The sequence below is a fragment of the Vicia villosa genome, linkage group LG4 (assembly GCF_029867415.1).
Source record: "Vicia villosa cultivar HV-30 ecotype Madison, WI linkage group LG4, Vvil1.0, whole genome shotgun sequence".
Taxonomy (NCBI): domain Eukaryota; kingdom Viridiplantae; phylum Streptophyta; class Magnoliopsida; order Fabales; family Fabaceae; genus Vicia; species Vicia villosa.
In genome coordinates this window covers 164,468,403-164,482,192 of record NC_081183.1, presented here as the reverse complement: position 1 = coordinate 164,482,192, position 13,790 = coordinate 164,468,403, and the positions used below count along the sequence as shown (strand labels likewise).

The following is a 13,790-nucleotide window of genomic DNA, read 5'->3' as shown; positions in this document are numbered from 1 at the left end:
TGTTGATTAACTGACAACGGCCGACAAACCCTTTCCCCTTTTCAAACTCAATCTCAAACTCAAACCTTTTTGGCCGATGATTAATCTATGAGGCCTCCCTTTTCTAAAAAACCCTTTTTAAATCTTTTGGCCGATGATTATCTATGAGGCCCCCTTTTAAAAAATATTTGTTTTGGACGATGATGAATATCTGAGGCATTTTCTATTGAATTTTAATTCTTTGTAATGTTTTTTACCTTGTAAAGGTTTTTTGGCCAATGATGATGCATTGAGGCCTTTATTTTTTTTATTACAATTTCGTTTACGCATTTGGGCTATTGTTGTCTTGATCGGACAATGGCCCTAGCAAAACCTTTAAGGTTTGTTATATTTTTGTTTTATTTTAGCTGTATCTGACTTTGTTGTATTTAGCTTAGCCATGGTCATTGTTGTCTCGATCTGACAATGACCTTATCAAAACCTTTGAGGTTTTGCCCTTTTGGCTAATATTTAATAATATATTTTTTAAATAATATATAATAAAAACCTAAACCTAAAGATTAAATGGGTCCCCTTGAATACAAGGGAGGCAAAGGGTGCCTAACACCTTCCCTTTGCCTAATTAACCTACTTACCCAAAATCTTAATTTTTCTTTAATTTTAAAGTTTTACCCTTTTTCCTTTAAATAAAGGGTGGCGGCTCTGATATTTAGGCAGGTTGCCACAGTTGGGTCACAAAATCTCCCACAGAGGAATAGAAGTTGACCAAGCAAAGATCGAAGTAATAGCAAAGCTACCTCCGCCAATGAATGAAAAAGGTATTTGAAGTTTCTTAGGGCATGCGGGGTTCTACCGTCGGTTCATAAGAGATTTCTCTAAGATTGCCAAACCTTTAACTACTCTTTTGGTTAAGGATAAAGTTTTTACTTTTGATGATGAGTGTGCTATAGCATTTGAAACAATAAAGAAAAAATTAGTGTCATCACTAATTGTTGTGGCCCCGGATTAGTCTCTACCTTTTGAGATCATGTGTGATGCTAGTGATATTGCAGTAGGGGCGGTCCTAGGACAGCGTAGAGACAAATTGTTACATGTTATTTACTATGCTAGTCATGTTTTGAACCCTGGACAGATGAACTACGCAACAACTGAAAAGGAGTTGCTAGCGGTTGTTTATGCCTTTGATAAATTCAGGCATTATCTGTTGGATTCTAGAGTCATTGTTTACACTGACCATGCTGCTTTGAAGTATCTTTTTGCTAAACAGGACTCTAAGCCAAGACTGCTGAGATGGATTTTACTCCTTCAGGAATTTGATGTGAAAATTCGTGACAAGAAAGGGTGTGAAAATGCTGTGGCGGATCACCTTTCTCGGATGTCACCCATTGAGGAGATCGAAGACAAACGCCCAATAAAGGATGAATTCGTAGATGAACACATCCTCGCTGTTATTGGTGTACCTTGGTTTGCCGACTATGCTAACTATCTGGTAGGTGGGGTAATCCCAGATAATTTTGATTTTAACCGCAAGAAAAAGTTTTTGCATGATTGCAGGTTTTACTTATGGGATAACCTCTTCTTGTACAAGAAAGGAATTGATGGGCTGATTAGAAGATGTGTCCCAGAGGAGGAACAAAGAGACATACTCAAAGCATGCCATGACTCGGAGTATGGGGGCATTTTAGTAGGGACAGAACTGCAGCAAAAGTTCTACAATCTGGTTTATATTGGCCTACCCTATTCAAGGATGCTCATCATGTCGTCCGAGAATGTGATAAATGTCAAAGAGCAGGTAACATCTCCAAGAGAAATCAAATGCCTCAGAATGTGATGTTGGAGGTAGAGCTGTTTGATCTATGGGGAATTGACTTTATGAGACCTTTTCCACCATCTTGTGGGAAAAATTACATCCTTGTGGCAGTAGACTATGTATCAAAATGGGTAGAAGCTATAGCTTTACCCACCAATGATGCTAAAGTTGTGGTGAACTTCCTTAAGCATAACATTTTTTCTAGGTTTGGGGTACCCCGAGCACTAATCGGTGATGAAGGTACTCACTTCTTAAATAAACTGATGGAAAACTTGTTGAGGAAGTATAATGTTAAACACAAGGTTACCACCCCATATCATCCTCAAACAAGTGGGCAAGTCGAAGTCTCTAACAGACAAATAAAACAAATCCTTGAAAAGACTGTTAGTGCTTCTCGAAAATACTGGTTCATGAAGTTAGATGATGCACTATGGGCTTAGAGAACAGCGTACAAGACGCCAATAGGTATGTCTCCTTATCAACTAGTTTATGGTAAATCCTGTCACTTACCGCTCGAACTCGAGCACAAAGCTTTTTGGGCCACCAAGTTCTTAAATTGTGAATTGTTAAAAGCTGGTGAATCTCGAACTCTTCAACTCCAGGAGTTGGAAGAGTTTAGGAATCACGCTTATGAGAATGCCAAAATTTATAAAGAACAAACAAAGAAATGTCATGATCAAAAGATTCAGAAAAAAGAGTTTTGGGAAGGACAACTGGTATTACTCTTTAATTCCAGGTTGAAGCTATTTCTTGGAAAGTTAAAATCACGAAGGTCAGGACCATTCTTGGTTCACAAAGTGTTTCCCCATGGAGCGGTAGAACTGAAAAATCAAGCCAACGGAGATACATTTAAGATGAATGGACAGAGACTGAAATCGTACTATCAGGGACAAAGGAGTGGTTTAATTGATAATGTTCGTCTCACACGATAAGATGAACGACCGTCGAGCCAGGCGACGTTAAACGAAGCGCTTCTTGGGAGGCAACCCAAGGGAAGTACTTTTTATTGCGTAATTTCAAATTGTATTCTTTACTTTTTATGTGTTATTTTCTTGTCGGTTTTTGGTGTGTTTTGATTTTTTGTAAGTCAGTGAAAATAAGAGCACATAAGATGATTAACAGCGCATTCTCGCATGCATACAACTACAGTTTCAAGGTTCCTGCCCAGACGCATCCAAAAACTCGTACTTGACTCCAAAAGTTCACATGTCTGCCCAAAGGCGTATTGAGACGCGTCCCTTCGTCCATAATCTCACACTGCTGCCCAAACGCGTGTGGGGACGCGTGCCAAGGCAGCATTTAAGGCCAGCTTCTCAAACGCGTCCAGAGACGCGTCCCTTCGTCCATACGCGTCTGCAGACGCGTCCCCCTTTCTCCAAACGCGTTCCAAAACGCGTCTCCAACGGTAAAAAAGTTTCACACACGTTTCCAGTCGCGTTTTCAGGTTTAACAAAAATTATAAATACCCCCTTCATATCTCCAAACGCGTTTCATCTTGCCTCTGTCTGTCTTTTGGTTCTCCTACTTCTCCAAACGCGTTTCATCCCTTTTTGTGTGTAATTTTCGTTTTCCTGGCAAGTTGTGTGTGTTGCTCGTGTGCAGATCTTAGTATCACTACCTCTCCACCACTCTCATCGTATGGCTAAGTGATCCAACAAAGGCAAGGAGGTCATGCCATCTACCTCCTCCTTTGAATTTGACAAGGAATGGTTCTCATCTTCTGCTCATGAACAAAGGTATGAGAGTTTGGCTGAGCGGAACTTTATCGCTGAAAGAAAATTTGATTTGAAGAAAGAAGAGTATTCTGATATTATGGCCACCGTCAACAAATACAAGCTAAAGCATTTCAACAACGTCATTCAACCTGTTTTTGCAGAGTTGGTAAAGGAGTTTTATGCCAACGCGTACAGGGTCTCTCCTGAGGAACCTCAATTCACTAGTTTTGTTAGAGGGAAGCAAGTTCCTTTTGGGTGGAAATCTATTGACAAAGTGCTAAAACTCAAATTCAAAGATCCCGTCTGCAAATATGCTGAAAACAAAATGGCAATGCGTAGGAGTTGGCCATATGATGAATTGTAGAATACACTGACAATTCAAGGATAGGGATGGTATGGTTTTGTTCCCAACAATGACCTAGAGGATGTTCCCAAGAAAATTTTCTCTCGTTGTTTAGCACCTGTCCCTAAGGCATGGGTTTCTTTCTATCACCATAACTTTGACACCAACATTAGTGGCTCAGAGTTAACTACAAGGAGAGCTTTAGTCGTCTACTATATGTTGAACAACGAACCAGTGAATCTGGGGTGGATTATTGCAGACGACATTGAAGCTATTGCTCAATCTAAGACAAAGAAAGCATTGGGCCACACTTCTATGGTTCTACAATTATGTCTAAAGGCAGGTGTTGACGTTTCTATAGGTGGAATTCAGGTGATGACTTCTAAAGCGATTGATACCACATGGATCGCTCAGATGACAGTGATTGCCAATGAGGAAATCAACCGACAAGGAACCCGAAGCCAACCTGAAGATCTTGGCCAAGAGGACCACCCCTTACCTGACACATCTTTTGGAGTGACCCCCTTATTCCGTCATCACACATTTGTGGATGAGGGTTCATATGCTCATCGGGTAGAGATGCGCCAATTCTGTTTCATGCAGGATATGTGAGCTACATTTAATATGTCTAGGAAGTATCTCACCCATGAGACTGGTACATGGGCTGCTGCACAGCGTTACCGAAACCATGCGGTTGCGGATCCTTCGTGTCGTCCTTGGTTTTTCTCGTGAGATACGAACTAACTCTTCTTGTATTTTGAGTTTTGAAAATCAGAGAGTCGCCACCGACTTTTATTTTATCCAATTAAGGAAAGGTTTATAAAAGAAACAGAAAAAGACCTTTAAGAGATTTTGGGTTCGGGGGTAGGTTATACAAAGGGAAGGTGTTAGCACCCCTTTGTATCCATGGTTATCCATGGGCTCTTAATTGCTTAGCTCACTTGTTTGAATCATTTGTCTTGCTTTGAAATGCTTGTATGTGGTTTTAAATACCTTTGTAAATTAACTTTGTAATGATCCTTGTGCGGATGTATACAAAGTGTTTTATCTTTCGAAAGATGTTTTGAAAAAAAGATTTTTAACTTCGTAATGATCCTTGTTTGGATATATACAAAGTGTTGTCTTTTTGAAAGTTTTGTTTTGGAAAAACAGTGATATGTGAAACATTTGTTGTTTTGTTTGATTTGAGCAAGCAATTAGGAGATCTACCCTAAGTTTATAAGGTCCTTTCCTATTTTCTTTTAGAAAATTCTCTTTGACTGGATACAGAAAGAAATTATTTGAATTGCATTTGAAACAATAGAATTGATTTTGGAAAGAGTAACATAGGGATTACCCTAAGAGGTGCAAGTGTGATTGTGTTTTTATTTTCAGATATTTTTGTCTTTGAAATTAGTGATCTAGCGTTTCAGTTATTATCTTTGACATACACGCAGTTTTATATGTACAGAAATTAAAGTGCGGGAATGTAAAATGCGGAAAATAAATCTACCCTATAACATCGATTGTGCGAGAAATGTAAACTACGCTATTTACATGAATTTGACAACCTATACACTTATCTATGGATTTAAATTGCAATGAGATAAAGTGAGAATATTTTTGGATTTTTTTATTGTTGATTTTAATTAAAATTAATGCATAATTAATTTAATTAAAAAGCTAAGAATTAGAAATAAAATTAGAACCTAAAAAATTAAGTCTAAAATATGTCCAAATTGTGTGTTAATTAATTTTTAAATAAAATTAATTTTTTTTTGGGATTTTTGAAATTGTTTTGGACATTATTAAGCTAATTAATCAATAATTATGCAAATAATTATACAAATAATTTACACTTAAAGAGAAAAATATTCTAAATATGTACAAAATTAGTCTATAATATATAAACTTAATTTAATAAAAAGAAAATATTTTTTTTTTATTTTTTGATAGGGTAGAAAATAAATAAAAGATAAATATAACAATATTATCTAATTAATTAAACAAAATATTTTAGTTATGAGGAAAAATAAAATATTTTGTATCAAAAAATAATATATTATTTTATCAACCTAAAAATATTTTTTATATAATTTTTTGATTTTTAAAACTATTTTAAATTAATTTTACAAAGAAAATCAAATAAAATAGAAAATATAAAAATAAATGATCAAGTGTGGTTGGCTGGAGAGTTTATGAAATGGAAGGCATGATCAGATGCATTGGATTTTGAATTAATGAGATCTGAGGGCTTCAAATGGTAGGGCGCATCATAGGTGTATGAGATTGAGAGCACTGGATCTACCTGTTTAAAAACATTTCACGTGGGGCCATAATTTTAAACAGAGCCAATCAGAACTCTCTATTTTGCCACGCCAACCATGACCTAGTCAAGGAAAGTCAGCGACGCCGGAGTCAAACCTCCGGTCGTCTTCTCCGGCAGCCTCAACCTCCCACCTACAAAAATACGAGCAATAAACATTCAAAAGGAACCCTACCCCCTGTAAGTATAAGAGTGCACCTAAGAGGGGGGGGTGAATTAGGTTTTCAAAAATTTAATCGGTTTTATGAGAATATTTCTAATACTTTTTGGTTAAGTGTTTGAAGGTTTTTGTAAGGTTCTTTTCTTTTCTTTGGTAATGGTGATAAAAGCGATAAAGTGCGGAAAAGTAAAGGACGCAACGATATATACTGGTTCCCCTCACAATCCGAGAGTACTCCAGTCCCCTTTCAAACACGAAAGAGATTTCACTATAGTTAGAAATATTGTACAATCCTATACCAACTATCTAACCTATAGGGTGATCAAAGGTTCTTAACACCTTTAAGATCAAATCAATACTAATGTGAATGAAGAACAATCCTCTTCAAGCACAACACTTACTTCCAACAATCCTGGATAGTAAGTAGATAATTTTCTTTGAACTTTTACAAGAGATTTAGATGAAGTTTGTATAGCACTATCAATCTTGGATTGATCTTCTTCTTCAAATAAACAATTCTAACAATGAATATAAATGTTCACAATGTATGCGTGAAACGTTGAATAGATTTCTCAATGAAAATGTGTATGGAAAGTTTCACTTGAAAATGAGAATTTATGAACACTTGAGAATATTGAAAGATGAAGAATATGGTTTATGAATTGTTAATGAAGAAGGTGAATAATGATTTTGAAATGTGTAGTATTTATAATGTGTCAAACACCTCTTTGAATGGTTATTTTTTCATGAAACAATGCAATGATCAAGTGGTAAGAAAATGGATTCGTTTGAATAAGATCATGCAATGAAAAAACACACTGGTTCAGTAGGAACCGGTTCCTGCCTGGGACAACCCGGTTCCTGCTGAGCGTTACAGCAGAAAATTTTGAATTTTGAACGTGGGAACCGGTTCCTGCCTAGGGACAACCCGGTTCCCCATTGTAAACCACAGAATGCTGAAATTTGAAAAAGCTGGGAACCGGTTCCCCCATAGGGACAACCCGGTTCCTAAAACCTTTATTTTGAATTTTAACTATGAAAAAGGTTTTAAATGAACTTTTGAGGGATGACACTTTGTAGTATGATTATGATATGCATGAAAATATATTTGTGAACAATTATATGTCAAAGTGAGTATTGTTTATACCTTTGACATTTTGAGCTTGATTCTTGAATCTTTATTATTTCTTCAAGACTTTGAAATTGTGTGTTCTTTGCTTAAGACTTGAGATTCTTTTTGCACATCCTTTATGAAAGCTTGATGTCCATATTGTCTTCATCAAAACAAACTATGCTTGAGATGCTTTGCAATTACATTCTCCCCCTTTTTGATGATGACAACCAAGTCTTGAAAACGTTTTTGAAGAGAGTTGTTTTGTGCTTTTGAAAAAGTGTTTGAATCAATGCAAGGCTCCCCCTATGTTAGAGACTCCCCCTAAATCCATGATTCCTTGATTTATGGTGATGAGTTTCATTTGATAATTTTAACAATGGCCTGCATTTTCTTTGAAACAAAACAACAACAATACATGCATATCCTTCTCCCCCTTTGTTATTATCAAAAAGGATGGGGAAAAAGAGAAAAATATATGAAATATAACCCATTGTGAAATACCACACAAAACATAACATGATTTAAACGATACGAAACGTAGTTTTTTGCACGATTACAACATAAACATAAATAGTCCTAAACATCACGAATCATAAATGGAACAATGTCTACAACATAAATAAAAACTTAATAATAGAAAGAAAACATGACATAGAATTTTAAAGGAAATAAATTAGTCACTTTCATCCATGTCTTCATCATCATCATCATCATGTTCATCTTCTTCTTCGCTTCCTTCCTCTCCCTCATAACGAGCCAAGATACGCTTTTGAGTTCGTTGAATTTCCCGCATTTGTCTTCTCATAAGGTTATGCTCATAGTCCTTCTCCCTCTTGTTGTTATCAATAGATGTTTGAATAGAACAAAGCTTGGCAAACATCATATCCATTGTGTATAATGTTGAAAGTGAGTCTCCGACTCTTCACAGTTGGTTGATACTCTTGAGGATCTTCACTTGACTCTCCAATCTTATTCTTTCCCTTTGCACTTCTTGAGACTTTGGGTGCCATTGTTGAAAGTTAGGGTTTAGGTTGGGATTTTCGGATTTGGTGAGTGGAGGAGGATTTGAGTGAGATATGTGAAAGAGTGGAGGATTATATAGTGTTTAGAGGTAGTGGGTGTTTTAATTTTGATAGTTATGGTGAGATAGTGGAGCTTTGAATTGGGTTGATAATGGAGGTGGAAGGTTGAAGAAGATGAAGATGAATGTTGAATGAAAGTAAATGTGAGTGAATGAGTGTAAATGTGTGGTGTAAAGTGATATAATGTGTATTAAATAAAAATAAGAAAATAAAATAAAATAAGAAAAATAAAATCAACCACACAAACCTTTCACGTACAGCCAAAAAGAATAAGTGAAATCTGGAAAATGTACGTGGGAACCGGTTCGTCCCTACATGGGAACCGGTTCCTGAAGAACACAAAAACAATGCCTCTGGAAATTACTATGGGGAACCGGTTCGTCCCACATGGGAACCGGTTCCTGGACTAAAAAATTTCCAAAAACTTTAATTTTATGAAATATAAAGCACATATACCATATATAATTACCAAGTCATAATAAATGAACATTTATAAAGCATTTTTTATCACATAAAATGTTAGAAACATGTACCTTTGATGTATGAACAAATTTTAAACATCACCTTCGTCTAAAATTCCAAGCTCTCGTCGAATTTTGTAAAATGATTCTTTTGGGAGAGGCTTGGTGAAGATATCCGCAAGTTGATTATGAGTATCTACAAAAGTGACTTCAACATCTCCTTTAAGCACATGATCGCGAAGAAAATGATGTCGAATGTCTATGTGTTTGGTTCTTGAATGCATGACCGGATTCTTTGTAATATTTATAGCACTTGTATTGTCGCATCGAAGAGGAATGCATCCGAGATCAAGTTCGTAGTCACGAAGTTGTTGCTTAAGCCAAAGAATTTGTGCACAGCAACTACCCGCTGCTATGTATTCTGCTTCGGCCGTACTAAGAGCAACACATGCTTGCTTTTTACAAGCACATGATACTAATGCATTTCCAAGAATGTGACAAGTACCACTTGTGCTTTTACGATCAGTTTTACATCCTGCATAATCCGCGTCAGAATAACCAATTAAATTGCAAACACTACCTTTTGGATACCACAAGCCAACGTTGGTTGTTCCTTTGAGATACTTCATGATCCTTTTAACCGCCATAAGATGTGATTCCTTTGGATTTGCTTGAAAGCGAGCACAAAGACAAACACTAAACATTATGTCAGGACGGCTTGCCGTCATATACAATAAAGAACCAATCATACCTCGATATTTGGTAATATCAATTGGAGTACCGGATTCATCTTGATCAACATATGTACCGGAGCCCATTGGAGTATTCATTGCTTTACAATTGTCCATATCAAACTTTTTTAATAGTTCTTTACAATATTTGGATTGATTGATAAAGATTCCATCTTTGAGTTGCTTAATTTGTAGTCCAAGAAAGTAATTCATCTTTCCCATCATAGACATCTCGAATTCTCCTTGCATCATCAATGAGAATTCCTCACACATTTCTTTGTTAGTTGATCCAAAAATGATATCATCAACATAGACTTGAACCAATAGAGTGTTACTCTTGATTTTCTTAATGAACAAAGTTTTATCAACCTTACCCTTTTCAAAACCCTTTTCACACAAAAAATTGCTAAGTCTATCATACCATGCTCTAGGTGCTTGCTTTAATCCATAAAGAGCCTTTCTCAACTTAAAGACATGTGAAGGATTCTTGAAGTCTTCAAATCCCGGGGGTTGTTTGACATAGACTTCTTCATTGATGTAGCCATTCAAGAATGCGCTCTTGACGTCCATTTGATAAAGCTAAAAATTTAATGAACATGCATAAGCAAGTAAAAGACGAATAGCTTCTAACCTTGCAACCGGAGCAAATGTTTCTTCAAAGTCGATTCCTTCTTCTTGATTGTAACCTTGGGCCACCAATCTTGCTTTTTTTCGAACAATTATACCATTCTCATCAAGTTTGTTCTTAAACACCCATCGAGTACCTATGATGTGTTTGTTACTTGGTCTAGGAACAAGTTCCCAAACTTGATTTCTCTCGAATTGATTTAATTCTTCTTGCATTGCATTTATCCATTGATCGTCTCCTAAGGCTTCATCAACTTTGGAAGGTTCAATTTGAGAAACAAAAGCCATGTGTAAGCAAGCATCTTTGAGATTTAATCTTGTTGCAACTCCTTGACTAATATCACCAATAACTTTATCAATAGGATGATCTCTATGAGTTCTCCATTCTTTTGGTAGGTCATTGGTGTTTGATTCTTGTTGTACACTTTCTTGTTGAACACTTTCTTGTTGTACTTCCGGTGCCTTCTCAATTATATCATTTGAAAGTTCTTCCGGTGCCTTCACAATTGTATTATTTGAAGGTTCTTCCGGGGGTAAATCTAAAGGATCATCATCATCACAAACAACTATTTCCTCTTTGGAAGTGTTAGTCTCATCAAAAGATACATGCATAGATTCTTCAATAGTTAAAGTTCTTTTATTATAAATTCTATATGCTTTACTAGAAAGAGAATAACCAAGAAATATACCTTCGTCGGATTTCTCATCAAACTTACCAAGATTGTCTTTGTCATTGTTGAGAACAAAGCACTTGCATCCAAAAATGTGAAAATGAGCAATGTTTGGCTTTCTTCCTTTGAAGAGTTCATATGGAGTCTTCTTTAAGATAGGTCTAATGATTATTCGATTTCCAACATAACATGTCGTACTAACCGCATCCGCCCAAAAATATTTAGGAAGATTTGCATCACTAAGCATTGTTCTTGCAAGTTCCACTAGAAACCTATTTTTCCTTTCAACTACTCCATTTTGTTGTGGAGTTCTTGGTGCTGAAAAATTATGAGAGATACCATGTTCTTCACAAAATTCTTCAAACGATGCATTTTGAAACTCTCCACCATGATCACTTCTTATGGATACAATCTTTAATGATTTTTCATTTTGGATTTGTTTTGCATACTTCTTAAAGACTTTAAAAGCATCACTTTTCTGCACAAGAAACAAAGTCCAAGAATATCTAGAATAATCATCAACAATAACTAAAGCGTATACATTACCTCCGAAGCTTCTTGTCCTTGATGGACCAAATAGATCCATATGCAACAATTGAAGTGGTCTTGTTGTAGTCACCACATTCTTCGGTTTGAAAGATGATTTGGTTTGCTTTCCCTTTTGACATGCATCACATAGTTTATCTTTGACAAACTTTATCTTAGGTAAGCCAATAACAAGATCATGTTTGGTTAACTTATTTAAATGATCCATATGAATATGGGCTGCTCTTTTATGCCATAACCATGATTCATTATTGTTTACCAAAAGACATTTTACTTTCAAAGATAAATCATTTAAAGAAATCATAAAAATGTTATTAATTCTTGTACCTTTGAGTTTTACCTCATTGGTGACTTCATCGATGATCAAGCATTCTTCCTTAGTGAATTTGATCTTGAAGCCTTTGTCACAAAGTTGGCTAATGCTCAGAAGATTGTGCTTTAGTCCTTCAACATAAAGAACATCTTCAATGGATGTGAAAGGTGGTGCACCAACTTTGCCTTTGCCAAGAATTCTTCCCTTATTGTTGTCTCCATAAGTGACAAAACCCTTGGCCTTTAACTTTAGATCTGAAAATTGGTTTAGGTCACCCGTCATATGCTTTGAACAACCACTATCTAGATACCATAGGTTTGAAGTGGTTTTCAAGAAAACCTACAAAACAAATTAAGTTTTGTTAGGTACCCAAATGGCTTTGGGTCCATCATAGTTAGTTCCTTTCTTCACCCATACATAATGTCCACTAGGAACACTAAAGTTCCTTACATAACAAGCATTGGGTGTGTGACCAATAATACCACAATAAAAACAAGTAGGTTCAAAGTTACTTCTATATCTAGGAGGATAAGATTTCTTTTGAACAAAGTTCTTCCTTTTAGGATAATGTTGCATTACTTTAGGCTTGATCACTTTCTCTTGAATTGGTTGGTTACTAGCCTTGACAAAGATAGTCTTGTTGGATGTTGGTTTATCAAATTTAGAGAAACCAAGTCCGCTCTTATCATTGGAGTATCTTTGTGTGCTAAGAACATTTTCCAATCCAATTTTCCCTTTTTCATATCTTTCTAAAACACGTTTTAATTGGACAATTTGGAAGGAAAGTGATTCACAATTCTTGCATGCAACATTATCTTCTTGAACACTAATCATTTTTTCTTTGTCATTTTTATGTTCTTCTTCAATTATCTTAACCTTCTCTTCTAAAGATGATATTATCTTCTTTTGAGATGAGATAGTTTTATAGAGAATTTTACATTCATTTAACAATTCATTTATTGCACCTTGTGCACCATTATTAAAAAGAGAATCATCATAACTAACCTCGCCTTCTTCATCGTCGGAGTGGTGTGATGCCATTAGTGCTAGGTTTGCACTTTCGTCACTATCGGAGTCCGATGAGGAACTTACTTCATTATCTTCCCATGCTATGTAGGCCCTTTTCTTTTTGAATTCCTTCTTGCCTTTGAATCCATTATTCTTAGAAAGTTTTGGACATTCCGGCTTTATGTGTCCTTGTTTCCCACATTCATAGCATGTTACTTCTTGTGATGAAGTGGATGCTTCTTTATCCTTATGCTTTGAGAATTTCTTCCTTTTGACAAAGTTAGCATTATCAATATTATTTTTATTACCAAAAAATTTGCCTAACCTTTTTACAAGAAGCATGAAGTTTTCATCTTCATCCGATGTATCTTTCATTTTTCTTTCCTTTGAATCTACTTTTATTGCAATGCCTTTGGATTTCTTCTCTAAGTTCTCATGCTTTTCCAATCTTCCAAGTTCTGTCTCATATTCTTGAAGTTTTCCAAATAGTGTTGCGGAAGTAAGTTTTGATAAATTTTTCTTTTCGGATATCGCCGTCACTTTTGGTTGCCACTCCCTTGTCAAAGATCTGAGCACTTTAAGATTAAGTTCTTCGGTAGTAAGAGTCTTACCAAGTGCCTTTAAGTGATTTGTCAAATGTACGAATCGTTTTTGCAAATCGAGAATAGTTTCTCCGGGCTTCATTCTAAACAGTTCGTACTCTTGGCTTAAAGTATTCAACCTTGATCTTTTAACTTCAGCGGTACCTTCATGAGTTTCTACAAGAGTATCCCAAATTTCCTTTGATGTTGTACATGTTGATATTCGGAAGAATTCATCCATACTAAGAGCACCATGAAGAAGACTGATTGCCTTTTTGTCAGCAAGAACCCTTTTTCTATCATTATCATCCCATGACGCTTTAGGTTTCTCCGATCCAACACCG

General features: G+C 35.9%; 1 protein-coding gene across 1 annotated transcript; it reads left to right on the top strand.

The window, feature by feature from the left end:
• Window positions 1-2,256: 2,256 nt before the first annotated feature.
• On the top strand, window positions 2,257-2,721 carry LOC131598235 (uncharacterized). The gene has a single exon (XM_058870854.1). It carries the CDS (start codon window positions 2,257-2,259, stop codon window positions 2,719-2,721), a length of 465 nt encoding a protein of 154 aa, XP_058726837.1.
• The last annotated feature ends 11,069 nt before the right edge of the window (window positions 2,722-13,790 follow it).